General features: G+C 49.0%; 1 protein-coding gene across 2 annotated transcripts in view; it reads left to right on the forward strand.

Annotated features, from left to right (window-relative positions):
- Positions 1–11,249: 11,249 nt before the first annotated feature.
- ggt5b (gamma-glutamyltransferase 5b) overlaps positions 11,250–23,950 on the forward strand; it is an 88,224-nt gene continuing 75,523 nt past the window's right edge. For both annotated transcript variants that reach the window (XM_080208587.1, XM_080208588.1), the window contains exon 1: positions 11,250–11,979. In XM_080208587.1, coding sequence (XP_080064713.1) covers positions 11,813–11,979 — 167 coding nt within the window. In that variant the 5' untranslated portion in view covers positions 11,250–11,812. The remainder of the gene's footprint in view (positions 11,980–23,950) is intronic.

The raw sequence follows: 23,950 nt of genomic DNA on the forward strand, positions 1-23,950 counted from the left end.
CAGAAAATGAAGAGAAGGGCTCTACTCTCCCACCACCGATGTTGACAGGCTTGTCGAGATTTTCCAGCATTTTCTATCTTAGTTTCCAGCATCCCCAGTATTTTGCCTTCATCGTTGTATTTCAATCGTTAAGTCTGGAGGTAATTGAGATTAGGATTGATTAGCAAAGAGTCATCGATGGAAATGTGGTCTTTGTGGTAGACATTATAGAGACATAGGCGTTTACAACATGGAAACAGGCCCTTCAGCTCAACTTGTCCATGCCACCTCTTTTTCTAAACTCCTAAACTAATCCCAATTGCCTGCATTTGTCCCATTTCTCCCTACACCCATCATACCCACGTAACAGTCTAAATGCTTTCTAAAAGACAAAATTATACCCACCTCTACTACTACCTCTGGCAGCTTGTTCCAGACACTCACCACCCTCTGTGTGAAAAAATTGCCCCTCTGGACCCCCTCTCTCCCCTCTCACCTTAAACCTATGCCCTCTAGTTTTAGACTCCCCGACTTTTGGGAAAAGATATTGACTATCTAGCTGATCTCTGCCCCTCATTATTTTATAATAAGAACATAAGAACATAAGAAATAGGAGCAGGAGTCGGCCATCTAGCCCTTCGAGCCTGCCCCGCCATTCAATAAGATCATGGCTGATCTGTTGTGGCTCAGTTCCACTTTCCCGCCCTCTCCCCATAACCCTTAATCCCCTCTCTTATCAAAAACCCATCAACCCGCTTCTTAAAAATATTTAGCGAGGCAGCCTCCACCACTTCAACAGGCAGAGAATTCCAGAGATTCACCACCCTTTGAGTGAAGAAGTTCCTCCTCAACTCCGTTCTAAACCGCCTCCCCTTTATCTTGAGGCTGTGCCCCCTAGTCCTACTGTCCTTTCTGAGCGGGAAGCGTCTCTCCACCTCTATCCTATCCATCCCATTCATCATCTTATACGTCTCAATGAGATCTCCCCTCATTCTTCTAAACTCTAACGAGTACAAGCCTAGTTTATTCAGCCTCTCCTCATAGCTCAACCCCCTCAACTCCGGTATCAGCCTAGTAAACCTCCTCTGCACTCCCTCCAGGGCCAAAATATCCTTGTGCAGGAGCGGCGCCCAAAACTGCACACAGTACTCCAGCTGCGGCCTCACCAATGCCCTATACAGCTGCAGCAAGACCTCCCTACTTTTTTATATTATATTATATAATATTAATATTATTATATTATTTTATATTATATTATTTTATAATCCTCTATAAGATCACCCCTTGGACTCCAATGCTCCAGCGATAGAGTCACAATCCATCTTTCCTTGTTACTCAAGCCATCAAGTCCCAGAAGCATCCTAGTAAATCTTTTCTGCACTCTTTCTAGTTTAATAATATCCTTTCTATAATAGGATGACCAGGACTGTACACAATATTCCAAGTGTGGCCTGACCAATGTCTTGTACAACTTCAACAAGACGTCCCAACTCCTGTATTCAATGTTCTGATCGATCGCATGGGGGGAGGCTCTGGGGGCAGGAGTTGGGAAATTTTAGGAAGTAGGGGGATGGACCCAAGACGTTCCCACCTCTGAGTAGCCTTGCCGAGGAGAGTCCAGAACAGCAACATTTGTCGATCGCTAGCAACGTGGGGCACAGCTTGGAGCGGAATGATCGCGTGTGGAGGGATATGGTTCAAGTGCAGGTCAGTGGAAAGATGGTTTGGCACAGACAAGGGGGGCCAAAAGGCCTGTTTCCGAGCTGTAATTCTCTATGAATCTACGACTGGCATCTTCCCAATGGCAAACGGCTGGGCACAATGGTTGGCACAGCTGCCGCATGGCGCCAGGGGCTTGGTTTGGATTTCGGCTGGAGTCGCTGCCTGTGTGGGAGCCTGCACGTTCTCCCCGTGTCTGCGTGGGTTTCCTCCGGGTGCTCCAGTTTCCTCCCACAGTCCTGGAAGACGCCCTGGTTAGGGTGCATTGACCCGAACAGGCGCTGGAGTGCGGCGACATTGCAGTGTTAATATAAACCTAATTTGTGACTACTAATACATAAGCTTAACCTGTTTCCCGCTGCCCCCTTCCCCTCTCTCAGGTCAAAGTCCGGCAGTTGGCTGGAAACTGGTGAAAGGAGGCTTTTCCTTTCATGGTCCCACCATCCCATTGGCCACAGCTGCCAGACGATACAGCTGTCATGGACCACCCTTACTCTGCTTCCTACTTTGGCAGTATCCATGTTTTCCCAGGAGTTTGCAGCCTCTGTTATGATCTCAAGGAAGAACTGGAAACCAAAATAATACCGCTTACCGAAACCAGCCTCCACTGAAGAGATCGCCAGCTGCATTCACTCTTTGTACATTGATGCGTTAAGACCAGCGCTAATCACATACAAACTCACAGGAGGAAGATACTTCCAATAAAAATGTTAATTTCACTTTAAATTAATAGAATAAAGACGTGCCTTGCTTAAGCACAATCTTGAGTTTGAGTTTAGGAGTTTGGGATTGAGTTTAGGAGTCGGGAGGTAATGCTGCAACTTTATAAGACCCTTGTCAGACCCCACTTGGAGTACTGTGCGCAGTTCTGGTCGCCTCACTACAGGAAGGATGTGGAAGCTATTGAGAGGGTGCAGAGGAGATTTACAAGGATGTTGCCTGGATTGGGAGGCATGCCTTATGAAGATAGGTTGAGGGAGCTGGGACTCTTCTCCCTGGAGAGACGAAGGTTGAGAGGCGACCTGATAGAGGTTTATAAAATGTTGAGAGGAATAGATAGGGTGGATTCTCGGAGGCTATTTCCCAGGGCTGAAATGGTCGCTACGAGAGGACACAGGTTTAAGGTGCTGGGGAGCAGGTACAGAGGAGATGTTAGGGGTAAGTTTTTCACTCAGAGGGTGGTGAGTGAATGGAATCGGCTGCCGTCGGTGGTGGAGGCGAACTCGCTGGGGTCTTTTAAGAGACTTCTGGATGAGTACATGGGGTTTAATGGGATTGGGAGTTACAGATAGTTCTATGGCCTGGTAGGTATTGATGTGATCGACGCAACTTGTGGGCTGAAGGGCCTGTTTGTGCTGTAGTGTTCTATATTCTCACTCAGCAGGATTTAGTTGCCCAGTTCCACAATTTACTGCCTTTCGTTCATGCAATGACCAAGAACGAGGAGGCTAAGTCCAGAGAACTGGCTACAAGTTGGAGATAACAATTGAAAAATGCATTAAGGGACAAAGTGGGGAGGAATTTGGAATGGGAGGTGCAGGGGGAGGGGAGAATAAATGACAAAAATGTAACTCAAGCTCTAAAGGCTGTAAAGTGGTGAGGAGGAATGGTTCCCGAAGGATTATGGTGAAAGTTCAGGGCATAACTTAGAGATCAGGGCTGTATCTGCACTGCAGCCATTCAGGCAGGGCTATACTATAACCCAGACATCGCTGCCTCTGAGCCAGTCGCTCCAGGTTTAACTCCCAATCCAGGATGTCAGAGCCAAGCTAATAGCAGGCTGTGAGAGCAGGAGAGACTTCTGGTCAGCCAAATCTGGTGTGGAGTGGAGCAGAGTGGAGTGGAGTGGAATGAGGTGGGGTGGGGTGGAGTGGAGTGGAGCGAAGTACATAAGAACATAAGAAATAGGAGCAGGAGTCGGCCATCTAGCCCTTCGAGCCTGCCCCGCCATTCAATAAGATCATGGCTGATCTGAAGTGGATCAGTTCCACTTTCCCGCTTTCTCCCCTTAATTCCCCTGTCTATCAGAAACCTATCTACCCGTGACTTAAATATATTCAGCGAGGCAGCCTCCACCACTTCAACGGGCAGAGAATTCCAGAGATTCACCACCCTTTGAGTGAAGAAGTTCCTCCTCAACTCCGTTCTAAACTGCTCCCCCCCTTATCTTGAGGTTGTGCCCTCTAGTCCTGCTGTCCTTTCTGAGCGGGAAGAATCTCTCTACCTCTACCCTATCCATCCCCCTCATTATCTTATACGTCTCTATAAGATCCCCCCTCATCCTTCTAAACTCCAACGAGTACAGACCCAGTCTATTTAGTCTCTCTTCATAGTCCAACCCCCTCATCTCCGGTATCAGCCTAGTGAACCTCCTCTGCACTCCCTCCAAGGCCAAAATATCCTTACGCAAGTGCGGCGACCAAAACTGCACACAGTACTCCAGCTGCGGCCTCACCAGTGCCCTGTACAGATGCAGCAAGACCTCCCTGCTTTTATATTCTATCCCCCTCGCTATAAAGGCCGCTATAAAGGAGGGGTGGGGTGGGGCGGAGTGGGGTGGGGTGGTGTGAGGTGGAGCGGAGGGGGTGGGGTGGGGTGAGACGGAGTGGAGCGGAGTGCGGTGGGGTGGGGTGGGGAGGAGTGAGGTGGGGTGGGGTGGGGAGGAGTGAGGTGGGGTGGGGTGGGGAGGAGTGAGGTGGGGTGGGGTGGGGAGGAGTGAGGTGGGGTGGTGTGAGGTGGAGCGGAGGGGGTGGGGTCGGGTGAGACGGAGTGGAGCGGAGTGCGGTGGGGTGGGGTGGGGAGGAGTGAGGTGGGGTGGAGTGGAACGGAGCGGGGTGGAGTGGGATGGGGTGGGGTGGGGAAGAATGGGGTGGGGCAGGGAGGAGTGGAGTGAGGTGGGGTGGAGTGGAACGGAATAGAGCGGAGTGGGGTGGGGTGAGATGGAGTGGAATGGAGTGGGATGGGGTGGGGTGGAGCAGAGCGGGGTGGGGCGGAGAGGAGTGGGGTGGGGTGGAGTGTGCTAAATGGAGTGAAGTGGCCCCCACTCTCCCTCCCGTCAGCCTCTGGTGAGCTGTTCAGCAATGGGATCAAGTCGAGGGCCACCCTGGGGGAGAGAAACAACAAAAACTCAGTGGGGAAGAGCAGTTAATGACTTTTCAATCTGTAAGGATAGGAAGCCAACTCAATCATCAACATTCCCCAGTAAGGTCATGGGTGATAAGGGTCTTGTTTCTCTGTAACTGGATACTCTGGAACAGAGTACAGAGGTGAGGGTGCAATGCTTGGTTTTGGGTGTGGCATTCCAATGGGGCACAGTGAAACGGATAGGGAGGAGGTGGGAGAGGGTGAATGGTAGGCCGCAGAGATGATCCGTTAATGGAAGGATCAGTCCTGGAGCTACAATCTGCCAAAACAGGCTTGGAGGAAAGCTAGCAATTTATTCAGGGGGATTCACCAGAGAGAGATAAGAATGAGAGAAATTGGCTCCATGAGCTAAGTTCATTCCCCCTGTCTTTCTCACAAGTCTGGAATTGTATAAGCTTGTTAAAATACTTCAAATAACGATGCCAGCATTTCATCAGTCTAAAGTTCAAAGCCTATCGAATCCCTACAGCACAGAAGGAGGCCATTTGGTCCATCAATTCTGCACTGATAATGAACCTACCCAGGCCCTATCTCCGGAACCCTACCCTGCTAATTCCCCAGACACTAAGAGTCAATTTAGCGTGGCCAATGTATCTAACCCACACGTCTTTGGACTGTGGGAGGAAACCTGTGTCTCCGCACAGACATGGGGAGAATGTGCAAACTCCACATAGACAGTGACCCGAGCCGGGAATCGAACCCGGGGTGCCTGGCGCTGAGAGGCAGCAGTCGCTAATCACTCTGCCATCCTTTTTCTTTCAAAATATAGGTCAGGACACCCAAGAACAACCCCGCTACTCTTATAGAAAGTCTCCTTCACCCACTGGGACAGAGGCTGGTGGTTCTATGCAGAGGCCTCCAGTCTGTTTAGTTTATTGAGAGCAAGTCACCCCATTCCCCACCTTTCTCGGATCCCTGCAACGACATTCAGCCTCCCTCACTCTCCTGTCTCTCACACGCGTCCACTGCCAGTGCTGTTCTCCCTCTCTATCAGCTCCTCCAGCCCTATCGCCCTCAAAGACCTCTGCACCCCTCCACTTCTGGCCATCTCCTGTTTCATTCATTCATGCCTTCAGTTGCCATCTCTTCCTGAACTCTCTCTCTCTCCAGATGTTCCCTTAAAAATACCTTTTGGTTACCCAAGTATTCACAGAACCCATATTATCCTTCAGAGTGGGGAGGGACAACCCAGTCTGCACAGACTCGCTGACACAGCATCCCACACAGGCCCACCTGCGATGGATTTCCCTGTATATGGTAACTCAGGCTGCTGTTGCAATGGGTCGCTGCATTATAAGAAGTCTCACAACACCAGGTGAGACTTCTAACTGTGTTTACCCCCAGTCCAAAGCCGGTACCTCCATATCATTGCTGTATCATAGCAGACAGTAAGAGGAGATCTCAAAGGAGAACTTGGTTGACACCATCTTAAACATTCACTGCCTCCACCGCTAACACACAAGGGCAACAGTGTGAACCAGCTACAAGATACACTCAGTAGCACAGTGGTTAGCACTGGTGCTTCACAGCTCTAGGGTCCTGGGTTCGATTGTCAGGTCAAAGAACAAAACAGGCCCTTTGGCCCAACGAGCCCACGTTGCCATTTTAACATCACCAGTCCCCCCTCCACCCATGACCCTTATCTATGCTTATGGTGTTCCACATTGAGGGAAAACTAATTTAGGGACAATTTATTACCTCCAATCAGCCTAAGAGCACATCTTTGGGGTGTGGGAGGAAACCGGAGCACCCGGAGAAAACCCACGCAGACACGGGGAGAATGCGCAAACTCCCACAGACACCGGCCCAAATCCATGTGTCTGCACAGCAAACAGTGATAGTCACTGAGCTGTCGTCTTGCTCAGTATCTGGTCCAGTTTAAGCACACACTAACGATGTGAAGTACTAGGCTACACTCGAAACACCCAAGAGCAGCCCTCGTACGACCCATCGCGTGTGTGCCCCTCGTAGGACAACAAGGCGGACCGAATCCCCTGTGGATTAAAAGAGAAAACTGTCTGTCTGTGTGGAGTTTGCACATTCTCCCCGTGTCTGCGTGGGTTTACTCCGGTTTCCTCCCACAGTCCAAAGATGTGCGGGTTAGGTTGATTGGCCGTGCGAAGAAATTGCCCCTTAGTGTCCAGGGATGTGTAGGTCAGAAGGATTAGAACATAGAACATAGAACATTACAGCGCAGAACAGGCACGATTAGTGGGTATAATATGTAGGGACATGGGGGTAGGGCCTGGGTGGGATTGTGTTCGGTGCAGACTCGATGGGCCGAAGGGCCTCTTTCTGCACTGTAGGGTTCATGATTCTATGATCTATAACCACTGCAGCTACTCATCACAGCTCCTTAATGTACTTCAAACCCTCCCGACACCTACCGCCTGGTAAGACCCAGGCAGCGAAGCAAGTTGCCAAGCCATAGACCATCTTGACTTGAAAATATGTCAACAGGTTTATTTGGAATCATGAGCTTTCGGAATGATGCTCCTTCATCAGGTGAGCACACAACACTCCGAAAGCTTGTGATTCTGAATAAACCTGTTGGGCTTTAACCCTAGTGCTGTGAGACTTCTGACTGTTGACCATCCCAGTCCAACACCACTATCTCCACATCATAAAAATCTATTGGCCATTTCTTCGCTGTCACTCTCTAACAACACGACAGCTCAGTGACTATCACTGTTTGCTGTGCAGAGACATGGATTTGGGCCGGTGTCTGTGGGAGTTTGCGCATTCTCCCCGTGTCTGCGTGGGTTTTCTCCAGGTGCTCCGGTTTCCTCCCACACCCCAAAAACCTTAGGCTGATTGGTGTAACAAATTGTCCCTAAATTAGACCTCCCTTAATCTGGCGCACATATAATTCTCTAAATTTGCACCCCCTTTATTGTGGAGTCCAAGAGGCGTAGACAGAGGTGTAGGGGTGGCACGGTAGCACAGTTGGGTCAGCACTGCTGCTTCACAGCTCCAGGGTCCTGCGTTCGATTCCCGGCTCGGGTCACTGTCTGTGTGTGGAGTTTGCACATTCTCCTCGTGTCTGTGTGGGTTTGCTCCGGTTTCCTCCCACAGTCCAAAGATGTGCGGGTTAGGTTGATTGGCCGTGCTAAGAAATTGCCCCTTAGTGTCCAGGGATGTGTAGGTTAGAGGGATCAGTGGGTATAATATGTAGGGATATGGGGGTAGGGTCTGGGTGGGATTGTGCAGACTCGATGGGCCGAAGGGCCTCTTTCTGCACTGTAGGGTTCTATAAAAGAAATTAGATTCATATAAGCAATTAGGTTGCATAAGAAATTAGATTCATATAAGCAATTAGGTTGCATAGAAAAGTAAGTCTGTTTTAAACGGACCTACTATAATAGGGGCTAAAGCTGCAGCTGTAGCTAAAGGGTTAATGATTCACTATACTATATACTCACCATTATACCGAAAATCAAGAAACTAGCTGAAGCAGGCAAGGTTAGAAAAACAGGGCCTAGCAGACACTCAAGATCTAAAGGGGATGGGGGTATGGCTCAGGTATTGAATAACTTTTTTGTTTTTGTCTTCACGGAGGAGGATGTGAATAATTTGCCGGGTGTTAGTGATGGAAAGGTGGTAGGACTGGAGGGTCTTAATGACATTACTGTTACTAGAGAGGAGGTGCTCGACAGACTGGAGGGGCTGATTGTGGACAAGTCCCCAGGACCGGATGGAATGCATCCGAGGGTTCTGAAAGAAATGGCGGAGGTGATGGTGGATGCCTTGGTGGTTATTTTCCAGACGTCGCTGGATTCCGCGGAAGTGCCGGATGATTGGAAAACGGCTAATGTTACGCCGTTGTTTAAGAAGGGTGCCAGGAAAAAGGCGGGGAATTATAGGCCGGTTAGTTTAACGTCTGTGGTAGGTAAAATGTTAGAATCTGTCATCAAGGAGGAAATTGCGAGGCATCTTGAAGGGAATTGCTTGATAGAGCAGACGCAGCACGGTTTCATTAAAGGGAAGTCGTGTCTGACAAATTTACTGGAGTTCTATGAGGATGTGTCTAGGGCGGTGGATAGAGGAGAGCCGGTGGATGTGGTCTTTCTGGATTTTCAGAAGGCGTTTGACAAGGTGCCTCACAGGAGGTTATTGCAGAAAGTCGAGGGACATGGAGTTGGGGGTAGGGTGTTAGCGTGGATAGAGGATTGGTTGTCAAATAGGAGGCAGAGAGTGGGGGTCAACGGGTGCTATTCGGATTGGCGGATGGTGACTAGTGGAGTGCCCCAGGGGTCGGTGCTGGGGCCTCAGCTATTTACCATTTATATAGATGATCTGGAGGAGGGAACCGAGTGTAGGGTGTCGAAATTTGCTGATGACACCAAGATTGGGGGAACGGCAAATTGTGCGGAGGGTGTGGAGAGTCTGCAGAAGGATCTAGATAGGCTGGGCGAATGGGCCAGGAAATGGCAAATGGAATTTAATGTTGGCAAGTGTGAGGTGGTCCACTTTGGTAGGAAGAATGGTAGGAAGGACTATTACTTATGGGGCGAAAAACTGCAGCAGGCGACGGTGCAGAGGGACCTCGGGGTCCTTGTGCATGAGTCGCAAAAACCCAGCTTGCAGGTGCAGCAGGTGGTCAGGAAGGCGAATGGGATGCTGGCCTTCATAGCGAGGGGGATTGAATATAAAAGTAGGGAGGTCTTGCTGCGGCTGTATAGGGCATTGGTGAGGCCACAGCTGGAGTACTGTGTGCAGTTTTGGGCGCCGCACCTGCGCAAAGATATTTTGGCCTTGGAGGGAGTGCAGAGGAGGTTTACTAGGCTGATACCGGAGTTGAGGGGGTTGAGCTATGAGGAGAGGCTGAATAAACTGGGCTTGTACTCGTTAGAGTTTAGAAGAATGAGGGGAGATCTCATTGAGACGTATAAGATGATGAATGGGATGGATAGGATAGAGGTGGAGAGACTCTTCCCGCTCAAAAAAGACAGTAGGACTAGGGGGCACAGCCTCAAGATAAAAGGGGGGCGGTTTAGAACGGAGTTGAGGAGGAACTTCTTCACTCAAAGGGTGGTGAATCTCTGGAATTCTCTGCCCGTTGAAGTGGTGGAGGCTGCCTCGCTAAATATTTTTAAGACGCGGGTTGATGGGTTTTTGATAAGAGAGGGGATTAAGGGTTATGGGGAGAGGGCGGGAAAGTGGAACTGAGCAGCGACAGATCAGCCATGATCTTATTGAATGGCGGGGCAGGCTCGAAGGGCTAGATGGCCTACTCCTGCTCCTATTTCTTATGTTCTTATGTAAAGGCCAGATAACGGGCCATCTGCCTTTAGGAGGATAGAAAAATAAACCACCATTCTTCTCCCCTATCTAGTTACGGTAAATCACAAGGGACAGGGACTGTAGGATGATTTAGACCAAGGACACTATAGATAAGTCCTAGGACCATAGTTTTAATTAATGGGACAATGATTAAGGGGTAATAGAGATAGTAAGGATAATAGGGAGTATTGTAACCTGCTTGCAGAGTTGTTTGTTTCACTGTATAAAAATAGCGCAGGTTTGTTCAAAAAATCAGAGTTCTCTCGGTGTTGACTGAGGTGTACTCTCCATGGTATCATGACAATAAACTCTCCTGACGCCTGACTCTGAACGTCTCTGCCTGAGTTATTCTGAGCTAGGAGTTTCCTCGACACGTGGGTACAAGAAGTATGGGAATGAGGCACTCACTGAGTGTTAGAATGGGCAGCGCGGGCTTGTGGGGCCGAAGGGCCTGTTTCCTGTGCTCTGTTGTTCTTTGTAACACTGTGGGTGTACCGACACCACGGGCACTGCAGCTTACCAACATCTCAGGGGCAATTAGTAATGGGCAATAAATGCTGGCCTAGCCAAAGATACACACAACCTGGTGTAATGATAAAACAAAAACGGAGGTGAAAGAGTTGAGAAAGGAACTCCAGGGATCGGTATCCAAGGCAGTGATGAGCGAGTGGACAGAGGTTCAGAGCTCAGAAAGGGACTGGACAGAGCGAAAGTGAAGCTCGTAGGTGAGGAGACTTGTGCTGTTCTCATGTCTAACAAATGGAGCAGGCACCATTAAAGCGCCAGTAACTGTGTGCCAATCTGAGCAATAATGGCACACAGTAATTTTTGAGGCACGTATTTAGTTTTAAGTTTTGAAATGTTATTGTAATTTCTGTAAAAAGTTTTAATTCTGCACTGTAGGCAATTCAAAGACATGTAGATTTGCAATGGTTTATTTGAGATTTTTATGAATAAAGTATATTTTTGGGGAAAAAAAAGCTACCCAACGGGGGTAACAGTGGGTTTCAGCTCCCAATGACTGAACTGAACACGGTTAGTAAGTCAGCAGGGAATGCAAAGTCTGCACCAGCAATTCCAGCGAAAAGAACATTCTCCCCGCCCTCTCCGACTGGAGGCGAGGAATATTGGAGCTGAGAGGGACGGTCACTATGACCGAGGGATCTGAGACAGAAATAAAAGGAGAGCGAGGGAGAAGGAGGGAAAAAGAGAAACGCAGAAATAAGTACGCACAGGGAGAGGCAGGACAGCCGGAGTGAAAGATCCAGTCACGCAGAGAGGAACACTGCGACAGGGAGAGAGCGATAGGCAGACAGCAGAGCCCCGGGACTTGAAGGTGCGGAGCCCCGGATAGAGAGCACTGACAGAGGGTACGGAGCCCCGGGACAGAGGGTACAGAGGCCCGGCACAGAGGGTACGGAGCCCCGGTACGGGAGGGTGCAGAGCCCCGGGACACGAGGGTGCAGAGCTCCGGAACACGAGGGTGCAGAGCTCCGGATAGAGAGCGCTGACGAAGGGTGCGGAGCCCCGACACAGTGGGTGTGGAGCCCCGAGACAGAGGGTGCGGAGCCCCGGGACGGAAGGGTGCAGAGCCCCGGGTAGAGAGCGCTGACAGAGGGTGCGGAGCCCCGGGACAGGAGAGTGCGGAGCCGCGGGACAGGAGAGCGCGGAGCCCCGGGACGGGAGGATGAAGACCCGGAGGAGTTGCTGCTGTGTGGTGCTGTTGTTGGTGGCGGTGCTGCTGGCCGTCCTCACGGTGCTGCTGCTGCTGTGGAGAGTGCGGTGCCAGGGGGACAACGTGTTCCCCAAAGCTGCGGTGGCGGCCGATTCCCAGCGATGCTCAGAGATCGGCAGGTAAGAGCCGTACCCCATTACACAGCAAGACTCCATACCCCATTACACAGCAAGACTCCATACCCCATTACACGGCAAGACTCCATACCCCATTACACAGCAAGACTCCATACTCCATTACACAGCAAGACTCCATACCCCATTACACAGCAAGACTCCATGCCCCATTACACAGCAAGACCCCATACCCCATTACACAGCAAGACTCCATGCCCCATTACACAGCAAGACCCCATACCCCATTACACAGCAAGACTCCATGCCCCATTACACAGCAGGACTCCATACCCCATTACACAGCAGGACTCCATACCCCATTACACAGCAAGACTCCATGCCCCATTACACAGCAAGACTCCATACCCCATTACACAGCAAGACTCCATGCCCCATTACACAGCAGGACTCCATATCCCATTACACAGCAAGAATCCATACCCCATTACACAGCAAGACTCCATGCCCCATTACACAGCAAGACTCCATATCCCATTACACAGCAGGACTCCATACACCATTACACAGCAAGACCCCATACCCGATTACACAGCAAGACTCCATAGTCCATTACACAGCAAGACTCCATACCCCATTACACAGCAGGACTCCATACCCCATTACACAGCAAGACCATACCCCATTACACAGCAAGACTCCATAGTCCATTACACAGCAGGACTCCATACCCCATTACTCAGCAAGACTCCATACCCCATTACACAGCAAGACTCCATACCCCATTACACAGCAAGACTCCATACCCCATTACACAGCAAGACCATACCCCATTACACAGCAAGACCCCATATCCCATTACACAGCAAGACTCCATACCCCATTACACAGCAGGACTCCATAGCCGATTACACAGCAAGACCCCATATCCCATTACACAGCAAGACTCCAGTGGCCTCATTACACAGCAAGACTTCATAGCGCCATTGCACAGCAAGACTCCATAGCCCATCACACAGCAAGACCATACCCCATTACACAGCAAGACTCCATACCCCATTATACAGCAAGATTCCATACCCCATTACACAGCAAGACTCCATACCTCATTACACAGCAAGACCCCATACCCCATTACACAGCAAGACTCCATTGGCCCCATTACACAGCAAGACTCCATACCCAGTACTCAGCAACTCCATAGCCCATCACACTGCAAGACCGCAAACCCATTATACAGCAAGACCCCATACCATATTACACAGGAAGACCCCATACCCCATTACACAGCAAGACTCCATAGCCCATTACACAGCAAGAGCCCATATCCCATTACACAGCAAGGCTCCATACCCATTACACAGCAAGAGCCCATATCCTATTACACAGGAAGACTCCATGCCCCATTACACAGCAAGACTCCATAGCCCCATTACACAGCAAGACCATATCCCATTGCACAGCAAGACTCTTTACCCCATTACACAGCAAGACTCCATACCCCATTACACAGCAAGACCCCATACCTCATTACACAACAAGACCCCATACCCCATTACACAGCAAGACTCCATACCCCATTACACAGCAATATTCCAGTAGCCCCATTACACAGCAAGACTCCAGTAGCCCCATTACACAGCAAGACTCCAGTAGCCCCATTTCACAGCAAGTTTTCAAGTAGCCCCATTACACAGCAGGACTCCAGTAGCCCCATTACACAGCAAGTCTCCAAGTAGCCCCATTACACAGCAAGACTCCAGTAGCCCCATTACACAGCAAGACTCCAGTAGCCCCATTACACAGCAAGACTCCAGTAGCCCCATTACACAGCAAGTCTTCAAGTAGCCCCATTACACAGCAGGACTCCAGTAGCCCCATTACACAGCAAGACTCCAAGTAGCCCCATTACACAGCAAGACTCCAAGTAGCCCCATTACACAGCAAGACTCCAGAGTCACCATTCACAGACTCCAACCCTTTAGCTCCCCCCCCCGCCACCCTGACATTCATTGGAGGCTGACAAGATCTTCAGAGAACTCCTGAGAATTCAAACGAAGGGTAAAATCCAAAATGCCTAAATCCTTTAAGAACATTCCAGGAGTATTTTAACAAGCTTGTTTACTGGCAAATTCACGCGTCAGTCTCGGTCTCGATGCTGCCCACTGAGTGGCTCTGGGGGTTGGTGCTGTGATCTGTATTTAGGGGGAGTGTTTGGGATTGGGGTTTTGCTGTGTGGGGCTGGCGATTCTCCAGACAGCCTCTCCATAATAAAGCCGCTTTCAGACTGTTTAATCATTACATACGTGGACGCAGAATTCAATGAGCTAGTGTCTCCAGACATGTGTATATAATCGTTTCCAGAAGCCTTTCCCCTGGTGAGGCTACCTGCCTGATGTGGCTTGGTATTGAGAGCAGGAAATGGTACTGTTAATGATGTAACGTCTTTTACAACATCGGGTGATCTTTCCAGCTAGTGTCGTTTGGACTGTGATGCGCAAAGTGGAACAGCCGGTATATGCAGAGGAAAATCCCACAAACTGCAAACTGACCAGATCACCTCATCCAAATCCCTCACCCCCTCAACCGTACAATACAGAGAGAGTCTGCACTGATCCTCTGACAGAGCATCTTTTCCAGGCCCGTCTACCACCCTAGCCCATGCTAAAGGGTTGGAGTCTGTGTATGGTGACTCTGGAGTCTTGCTGTGTAATGGGGCTACTTGGAGTCTTGCTATTTACCCCGCTAATTCCCCTAAATCAGACACCCTAGGACACTAAGGGTCTATCCACCTAACCCGCACTTCTTTCAGACTGTGGGAGGAAACAGGCGGAAACCCACACAGACACAGGGAGAATGTGCAGACTCCACACAGACGGTGACCCAAGTCGGGAGTGGGACTTGGGTCCCTGGCGCTGTGAGGCAGCAGTGCCAACCCACTGTGCGACTAAAATACTGGCAGTGTCAACTGGAGTTTCTACTGGAGGGGAGGCACGGTAGCACAGTGGGTTAGCACTGCTGCTCCACAGCTCCTGGGTTCGATTCCCGGCTCGGGTCACTGTCTGCGTGTGGAGTTTGCACATTCTCCCCGTGTCTGCATGGGTTTCCCCCGGGTACTCCGGTTTCCTCCCACAGTCCAAAGATTAAGTTGATTGGCCATGCTAAGAAATTGCCCCTTAGTGTCCAGGGATGCGTAGGTTAGAGGGATTAGTGGGTATAATATGTAGGGATATGGGGGTAGGGCCTGGGTGGGATAGTTATCGGTGCAGACTCGATGGGCCGAAGGGACTCTTTCTGCACTGTAAGGTTCTATGGTTAAGTTTTCCCCCATTGGGGTTTGAAACCACAGTCTTTTAACTCCAAGATGGTCCACGGTTGATATCTACATCGCTAGCAGATATCAGCTTTTTTATATGTGTCTCTTTGACATAACCAACATTGTGTAAATTAAAGTGGAAACCATCACTAAAGCATATGATGTAGCTCGCCTCTTTGTAATCCGACTGATTTTGATTTGATTTATTGTTGTCACGCGTATTAGTATACAATGAAAAGTATTGTTCCTTGCGCGCCATCAAAGAATACCGTTCATAGAGAAGGAAAGGAGAGAGTGCGGAATGTCGCGTCACAGTCATAGCTAGAGAAAGATCAACTTAATACGAGGCAGGTCCATTCAAAAGTCTGACGGCAGCAGGGAAGAAGCTGTTCTTGAGTCGGTCGGTACGTGATTCTCAGGCTTTTGTGTGTTTTTCCCGACAGGAGAAGAGAGAATGTCCGGGGTACGTGGGGGCCCTTAATTATACTGGGAAGTGGAGGCAGAGCCAATGGATGGGAGTCTGGTTTGCTTAACGGATTGGGCTGCAGTCACAACCTTTTGTAGTTTCTTGAGCGGAGCAGGAGCCCATACCAAGCATTCATTGAGAAGGAAGGAACAGTGACAACAAAACATTTAAAACTGCGTACATAAATCTAATTATAGAGACATGATAGAGTAAATTGGGTAAATAGACCAAAATCTGTCACCATAAATAAACATTGGGAAATATTTAAAGAAACAATTCAAATACTAAACAAAAATAGACTCCACTAATAAACTAAAACCCAGTGAGGAAGACCTACCCACGGCTTACTGGAGAACTTAGGACAAAGTTAGATCAAAAGAAGAGGTTTAAAATATTCCACAGAATAGTGGAAAGCCTTAGGTTTGCCGCTATTTTAGAAATCAGCAAATTGCAAAATAGGACATGGAAAGAAACTAGCCAGGAACATAAGCAAAGCTTTTACAAGACTTTGGAAAGGAGGAGAGTAGTTAAACTAGTTCAGTTAGAGGCAGAGGCTGGAGAAATGATCACGGGGAATAAGGATATGGCAGAGACATTGAATAAGTATTTTGGGGGTGATCTGACTGCAGATATCCAGTGGGGCTGGGGGGGGGGCGAATATCTGTGGGTGGGGGCCATCGGCCGGGAGGTCAGTGATGGAGGGGGGATGGATGGTGGGGTTTCCTGTGTTGTGGGGAGGGGTGCGATCAGCCAGGGAGGCTAGCAGTGGGGAGGAGGGGTGCAGGCGATACCTGGGGGCCGAGTGGACCTGACAGACTTCCCTGTGTTCTGTTGCACAGAACAGAGAGATTTGCACGTGCGTGATAGTGCCCTGTAACCCGAGCAGCTGGCTTTCTGGCGAGCACGGACTCCATTAACTCCACCTACTGGCATGAATCACACTTTGCCCCCCTTTTTTTGCACTAAGTGCCATAGATGTTTATAAAATGTTGAGAGGAATAGATAGGGTGGATTCTCAGAGGCTATTTCCCCAGGTTGAAATGGTCGCTACAAGAGGACACAGGTTTAAGGTGCGGGGAGGAAAGTACAGAAGTGATGTTAGGGGTAAGTTTTTCACTCAGAGGGTGGTGAGTGAATGGAATCGGCTGCCGTCAGTGGTGGTGGAGGCGAACTCGCTGGGGTCTTTTAAAAGACTTCTGGATGAGTATATGGGGTTTTATGGGATTGGGGGTTATAGATAGGAGTTGATGTGATCGGCGCAACTCGTGGGCCGAAGGGCCTGTTTGTGCTGTAGTGTTCTATGTTCTATGTTCTATGTCATGTCTGAAAGCTAGCTGAAAAAATGGGCATGAATCGCTCCTGTTTTCATGCTCCTTCAGCACTTCTGGGTTTCTTTGGAAAGATCACCCCTTTATTTTTTTTTGATTCATTTGTGGGATGTGGGGCATCGCTGGCTGGGACAGCATTTATTGCCCATCCCTGACTGCCCTTGAGAAGGTGGTGGTGAGCAGCCTTCTTGAATCGCTGCTGTCCAAGTGGTGTGGGCTGACCCACAGTGCCGTTAGGGAGAGAACTCTAGGGCTTTGACCCAGTGGACTGTGAAGGAGCAGCGATATATTTCCAAGTCAGGATGGTGAGTGGCTTGGAGGAGAACTTGCAGGTGGCGACGTTCCCATTTATCCGCTGCCCTGGTTCTTCTAGATGGAGGCGGTCTTGTGTTTGGAAGGTGTTATCAAGGAAGCCTTAGCCATGCACTTTGAAAAGCATCTGTAAAAGGGCAGTGATGGCAGCGGTATGCTCCTCCTGCCAGATGTGGGAAATCAATCTAGCCTCCCTGACACCCTGGTCTGCAGGAGGTGTGTCCAGCTGCGGCTCCTCACGGTTCGAACGGCAGCCGAACTGCGGAGCGTACAGGGGGCAGAGAATGTGATAGCCACTAGTTACAGGATCCTGTCACATCACGGGTTCAGTCAGATGGATGATTGCTCGGAGAGGCAGGTGTGTAGTGCAGGAGTCTCCTGTGGCTGTTCCCCTCACAGACCTATTTGGATACTGTTGAGGGGGATAGCCCATCAGGGGAAGACACCAGCAGCAGCCAGAGCAGTGGCACCGCTCCTGGTTCTGTTATAGACCAAGATCAGGCAAAGAGCAAGTGAGCAGTAGTAATAGGAGACTGGCTAGTTAGAGGCATGGACAGGCACTTCTGTGGCCGCAATCGAGACTCCAGGATGGTGTGCTGCCTCCCGGGTCAAGGACATCTCTGAGCGATTACAGGACATTCTCAGTGGGGAGGGTGAGCAACCAGAGGTCGTTGTACACATTGGTACCAACGATATAGGTATCAGGATGAGGTCCTGAAGTGTGAATATAGAGAGTTAGGCAGAAGGCTAAAGTGCAGGACCTTGAGGGTAGTAACCGCCAGTGCCTCATGCTGGAAAGAGTAGGAATAGGAAGATTAGGCAGACAAATGTGTGGCTTGAGAGCTGGTGCAGGAGGCAGGGATTTAGGTTTGTGGATCATTGGGACTCTTCTGGGGAAGGGTTGACCTGTTCAAGAAGGATGGTTTACACCTGAACTGGAGGGGGCTGGTAGGGAGATTTGCCTGAGCCACTAGTTTAACTGGGACCCAAAGCAGGAGGGAGACAGAAGAGAATCCCACTAACCTACGCATCTCAGGACGCTAAGGGGCAATTTTAGCACGGCCAATCATCCTAACCCACACATCTTTGGATGGGAGGAAACCAGAGCACCCAGAGGAAACTCACATGGACACGAGGAGAATGTGCAAACAGGCAGTGATCCGAGCCGGGAATTGAACCCAGGACCCTGGAGCTGTGAAGCAGCAGTGCTAACCCACTGTGCTACCGTGCCGTCCCTACTTGAGGAGTGTACACATTACAGATAAGGAGGTGCTGGAAGTCTTAAAGAGCATCCAGGTAGATAAACCCCCAGGACCTGATGAAGTGTATCCCAGGATATTGTGGGAGGCTAGGGAGGAAATTGCGAGTCCCCTAGCAGAGATATTTGAATCATCGATAGTCACGGGTGAGGTCCCTGAAGATTGGAGGGTGGCCTTTGTTTAAAAAGCGCTGCAGGGAAAAGCCTGGGAACTACAGGGCAGTGAGCCTCACATCTGTGTTAGATAAATTATTGGAAGATATTTTGAGAGGCAGGATCTACAGGCATTTAGAGACACAAGGACTGATTGGGGACAGTCAGCATGGCTTTGTGAGTGGAAAATCATGTCTTTGATTGAGTTTATTTAAGGGCAACCAAGAAAGGCAGTGCAGTTGATATTGTCTACGTGGATTTTAGTAAGGCCTTTGACAAGGTAGGTTGTTGCATAATGTTAAATCTTGTGGGATCCAGGGTGAGGTAGCCAATTGGATACAAAATTAGCTTGATGACAGAAGACAGAGGGTAGTTTAGAGGGTTGTCTTTCTAACTGAAGCTTGCGACAAGCAATATGCCACAGGGATCAGTGCTGGGTCCACTGTTATTTGTCATTTATATTAATGATTTGGATGAGAATTTAGGAGGCATGGTTAGTAAGTTTGCAGATGGCGCCAAGATTAGTGGCATAGTGGACAGTGAAGAAAGTTGTCTCCGATTGCAATGGGATCTTGATCAATTGGGCCAGTGGGCTGACGAACGGCAGATGGAGTTTAATTTAGACAAATGCGAGGTGATGCATTTTGGTTGATCGAACCAGGGCAGGACTTACTCAGTTAATGGTAGGGTGTTGGGGAGAGTTACAGAACAAAGAGATCTAGGGATGTAGGTTCATAGCTCCTTGAAAGTGGAGTCACAGGTGTCCAGAGTGGTGAAGAAGGCATTCGGCATGCTTGGTTTCATCGATCAGAACATTGAATACAGGAGTTGGGACGTCTTGTTGAAGTTGTACAAGACATTGGTCAGGCCACACTGTTTGCAGTTCTGGTCACCCTATTATGGAAAGGATATTATTAAACTAGAAAGAGTGCAGGAAAGATTTATTAGGATGCTACTGGGACTTGATGGATTGAGTTATAAGGAGAGGCTGGATAGACTGGGACTGTTTTCTCTGGAGCGTAGGAGGCTGAGGGGTGATTTTATAGAAATCTATAAAATAATGAGGGGCACAGATCAGTTAGATAGTCAATATCTTTTCCCAAAGGTAGGGGAGTCTAAAACTAGAGGGCATAGGTTTAAGGTGAGAGGGGAGAGATACAAAAGCGTCCAGAGGGGCAATTTTTTCACCCAGAGGGTGGAACAAGCTGTCAGAGGGAGTAGTAGAGGCGGGTACGATTTAGAAAGCATTTAGATAGTTACATGGGTACGGTGGGGTATAGAGGGATATGGACCAAATGCGGGCAGTTGGGATTAGCTAAGTTTAAAAACTAGGTGGCATGCACAAAGGGGATACCACATTTGACAAATTTTATTCGAGTTTTTGAGGATGCAACGATTGGGTAGATACAAGGGAACCATTAGACATCGGATTTTCAGAAGGCATTTATGAAGGTGCCACACAAAAGGCTGTGGGAGATAGAAGCTGGAATGATATTGCCTCACCTGTTGAATGTTCCTGCAATGTTCCTGTTTTTGTTTCATTTAAAATTTCTGGAATATGCAATCTTTTGTTCGATAACATGTACGGAGTGTGTTAGTTCATGTTAGACTGTAATTGCATTGAAAGAAGATTCAGAAAAATGCAACATGCCAAGGCAAATTCTGAATTTTGAGTCACATCCTGTGTAGCGTGGTTTGCTACCTCAGACAAACACTTTACAGAAAAACTTCCAGGGGCAACAAAATATTCTGCGATATAGAACATTACAGCTCAGTACAGGCCCTTCGGCCCTCAATGTTGCGCCGACCAGTGGAACCAATCTAATGACCCTCTACCCTAAACTATTCCAATGTTATCCATGTCCCTATCCACTGACCATTTGAACGCCCTTAAAGTTGGCGAGTCCACAACTGCTGCAGGCAGGGCATTCCACGCCCTTACTACCCTCTGAGTAAAGAACCTACCTCTGACATCCGTCCTATAATTACCACCCCTTAATTTAAAGCTATGTCCCCTCGTGTTAGCCATCACCATCCGAGGAAAAAGGCTCTCACTGTCCACCCTATCTGACCCTCTGATCATCTTGTATGCCTCAATTAGGTCACCTCGTAACCTTCTTCTCTCTAACAAAAATAACCTCAAGTCCCTCAGCCTTTCCTCATAAGACCTTCCCACCATACCAGGCAACATCCTGGTAAACCTCCTCTGCACCCTTTCCAATGCCTCCACATCTTTCTTATAATGCGGCGACCAGAACTGTACACAATACTCCAAGTGCGGCCGCACCAGAGTTTTGTACAGCTGTAACATGACCTCACGGCTCCGAAATTCAATCCCTCTACCAATAAAAGCTAACACACCGTATGCCTTCTTAACAACCTTATCAACCTGGGTGCCAACTTTCAGGGAGCTATGCACATGTACCCCGAGATCTCTCTGCTCGTCGACACTACCAAGACTTCTTCCATTAATGGTGAATTATCCTGCTTAACATTGAGAAGATACTGTCTTTGTCTCTCTCTCGATGTGATATCATTGCATAGTCCTTGCCATTGCTCCATCTATTGGTATTGTTATAAAGCGGAGATTGGTCCCCCCTCTGAGAACTAACATCAAAACATCCTGTGAGTTGGTTCCTCAGGCTTTTCCGACGGAAGAATTTGGAAGAGAGGATGTCCGGGGTGTGTGATTATGTTGGCTGCTTTGCCAAGGCAGGGGGAAGTGTAGACAATGGATGGGAGGCTGGCTTGCCTGATGGACTGGGCTTCATCCGCATCCCTTTGGAGTTCCTTGCGGTGTTGGGCAGAGCAGGAGCCCATACCAAGCTGTGATACAACCGGAAAGAATGCTTTCTATGGTACATCTGTAAAAGTTGGTGAGAGCCTTTAGTGGGGTCTGGGTACATAGGACGCTCAAATTGGCCTCGCAGGTGGAGGATGTGGTCAAGAAGGCGTATGGTGTACTGGCCTTCATTAATCGAGGGATTGAGTTTAGGAGTCGGGAGGTAATGCTGCAACTTTATAAGACCCTTGTCAGACCCCACTTGGAATACTGTGCGCAGTTCTGGTCGCCTCACTACAGGAAGGATGTGGAAGCTATTGAGAGGGTGCAGAGGAGATTTACAAGGATGTTGCCTGGATTGGGAGACATGCCTTATGAGGATAGGTTGAGGGAGCTGGGTCTCTTCTCCCTGGAGAGACGAAGGATGAGAGGTGACCTGATAGAGGTTTATAAAATGTTGAGAGGAATAGATAGGGTGGATTCTCAGAGGCTATTTCCCAGGGCTGAAATGGTCGCTACGAGAGGACACAGGTTTAAGGTGCTGGGGAGCAGGTACAGAGGAGATGTTAGGGGTAAGTTTTTCACTCAGAGGGTGGTGAGTGAGTGGAATCGGCTGCCATTGGCAGTGGTGGAGGCGAACTCGCTGGGGTCTTTTAAGAGACTTCTGGATGAGTATATGGGATCTAATGGGATTGGGAGTTACAGATAGGTCTATGGCTTGGTAGGTAGGGATATGATCAGTGCAACTTGTGGGCCGAAGGGCCTGTTTGTGCTGTAGTGTTCTATGTTCTATGTTAAGTCGTAGCTGACATGACAAATTTCTTTAGTTTGCTAAGAAAGTAGAGGCGTTGGTGGGGCTTTCTTAAGTATAGTGTCAGCATGGGGGTGCCCAGGACAGGTTGTTGGTGATCTGGACACCGAAAAGCTCCACACTCATTCTACTCCACTCCCCTTGCAAAAAATGCCAACATGCTGTTTGCTTTTATAATTGCTTGCTCTATCTAACTTGCCGTGTTCTTTTTAAGAGTACATCAAAGTCACTCTGAACTTTCGAAAAAAGATTCTGGTTTTTTTTCATTCCTATTACTCGAATGTAGTCTCTTTGTGTCCTGCTCACAGCTCACATCCCCACAGATCTCCCTGCCGTCAGCATATCAGTGTAAACAAGCACACAGACAACAGAACTTGGAATGACACCAGATTTAAGCAGGAACACAGGTTAACAACAGTGGCTTATAGAGACATAGAGATCTACAGCGTGGAAACAGGCCCTCGAGGGCACAGCCTCAAGATAACTATTACTTACGTGGCGAAAAACTGCAGCAGGCGACGGTGCAGAGGGACCTGGGCGTCCTTGTGCATGAGTCGCAAAAACCCAGCTTGCAGGTGCAGCAGGTGGTCAGGAAGGCGAATGGGATGCTGGCCTTCATAGTGAAGGGGATTGAATATAAAAGTAGGGAGGTCTTGCTGCAGCTGTACAGGGCATTGGTGAGGCCGCAGCTGGAGTACTGTGTGCAGTTTTGGTCGCCGTACTTACGCAAGGATATTTTGGCCTTGGAGGGAGTGCAGAGGAGGTTTACTAGGCTGATACCGGAGTTGAGGGGGTTGAGCTATGAGGAGAGGCTGAATAAACTAGGCTTGTTCTCGTTAGAGTTTAGAAGAATGAGGGGAGATCTCATTGAGACATATAAGATGATGAATGGGATGGATAGGATAGAGGTGGAGAGACTCTTCCCGCTCAGAAAGGACAGTAGGACTAGGGGGCACAGCCTCAAGATAAAGAGGGGGCGGTTTAGAACGGAGTTGAGGAGGAACTTCTTCACTCAAAGGGTGGTGAATCTCTGGAATTCTCTGCCCGTTGAAGTGGTGGAGGCTACCTCGCTAAATATATTGAAGTCACGGGTAGATAGGTTTCTGATAGACAGGGGAATTAAGGGGAGAAAGCGGGAAAGTGGAACTGATCCACTTCAGATCAGCCATGATCTTATTGAATGGCGGGGCAGGCTCGAAGGGCTAGATGGCCAACTCCTGCTCCTATTTCTTATGTTCTTCAGCCCTAATTGTCTACGCTGCCCTTTATTTTTAACCACAAGCTAGCCCTAGTTGCCCACATTTGGCCCATATCCCAGGGTACCCACTTTTTGAAAGAGAAAATTGTACCCGCCTCTACCAGTAACTCTAGCCGCTCCTTTCCAGACACTCACCACCCTCTGGGTGAAGAAATTGCCCTTGACAGAATAAATAAAGAGAAACTTTCCATTGGCAGAGCAGTCGGTAATCAGAGGGCACGGATTCAAGTTCATTGGCAAGAAAAAACACCCAGAAGTGAAACAAGGAAACACTTGTGTCTCCCAGAATGGGCTGTGATCAACTGTAATAGTAATTTTCCAGATAGAATTGG

Source organism: Carcharhinus amblyrhynchos, chromosome 20 (assembly GCF_965287045.1).
Source record: "Carcharhinus amblyrhynchos chromosome 20, sCarAmb.v2.hapA, whole genome shotgun sequence".
Taxonomy (NCBI): domain Eukaryota; kingdom Metazoa; phylum Chordata; class Chondrichthyes; order Carcharhiniformes; family Carcharhinidae; genus Carcharhinus; species Carcharhinus amblyrhynchos.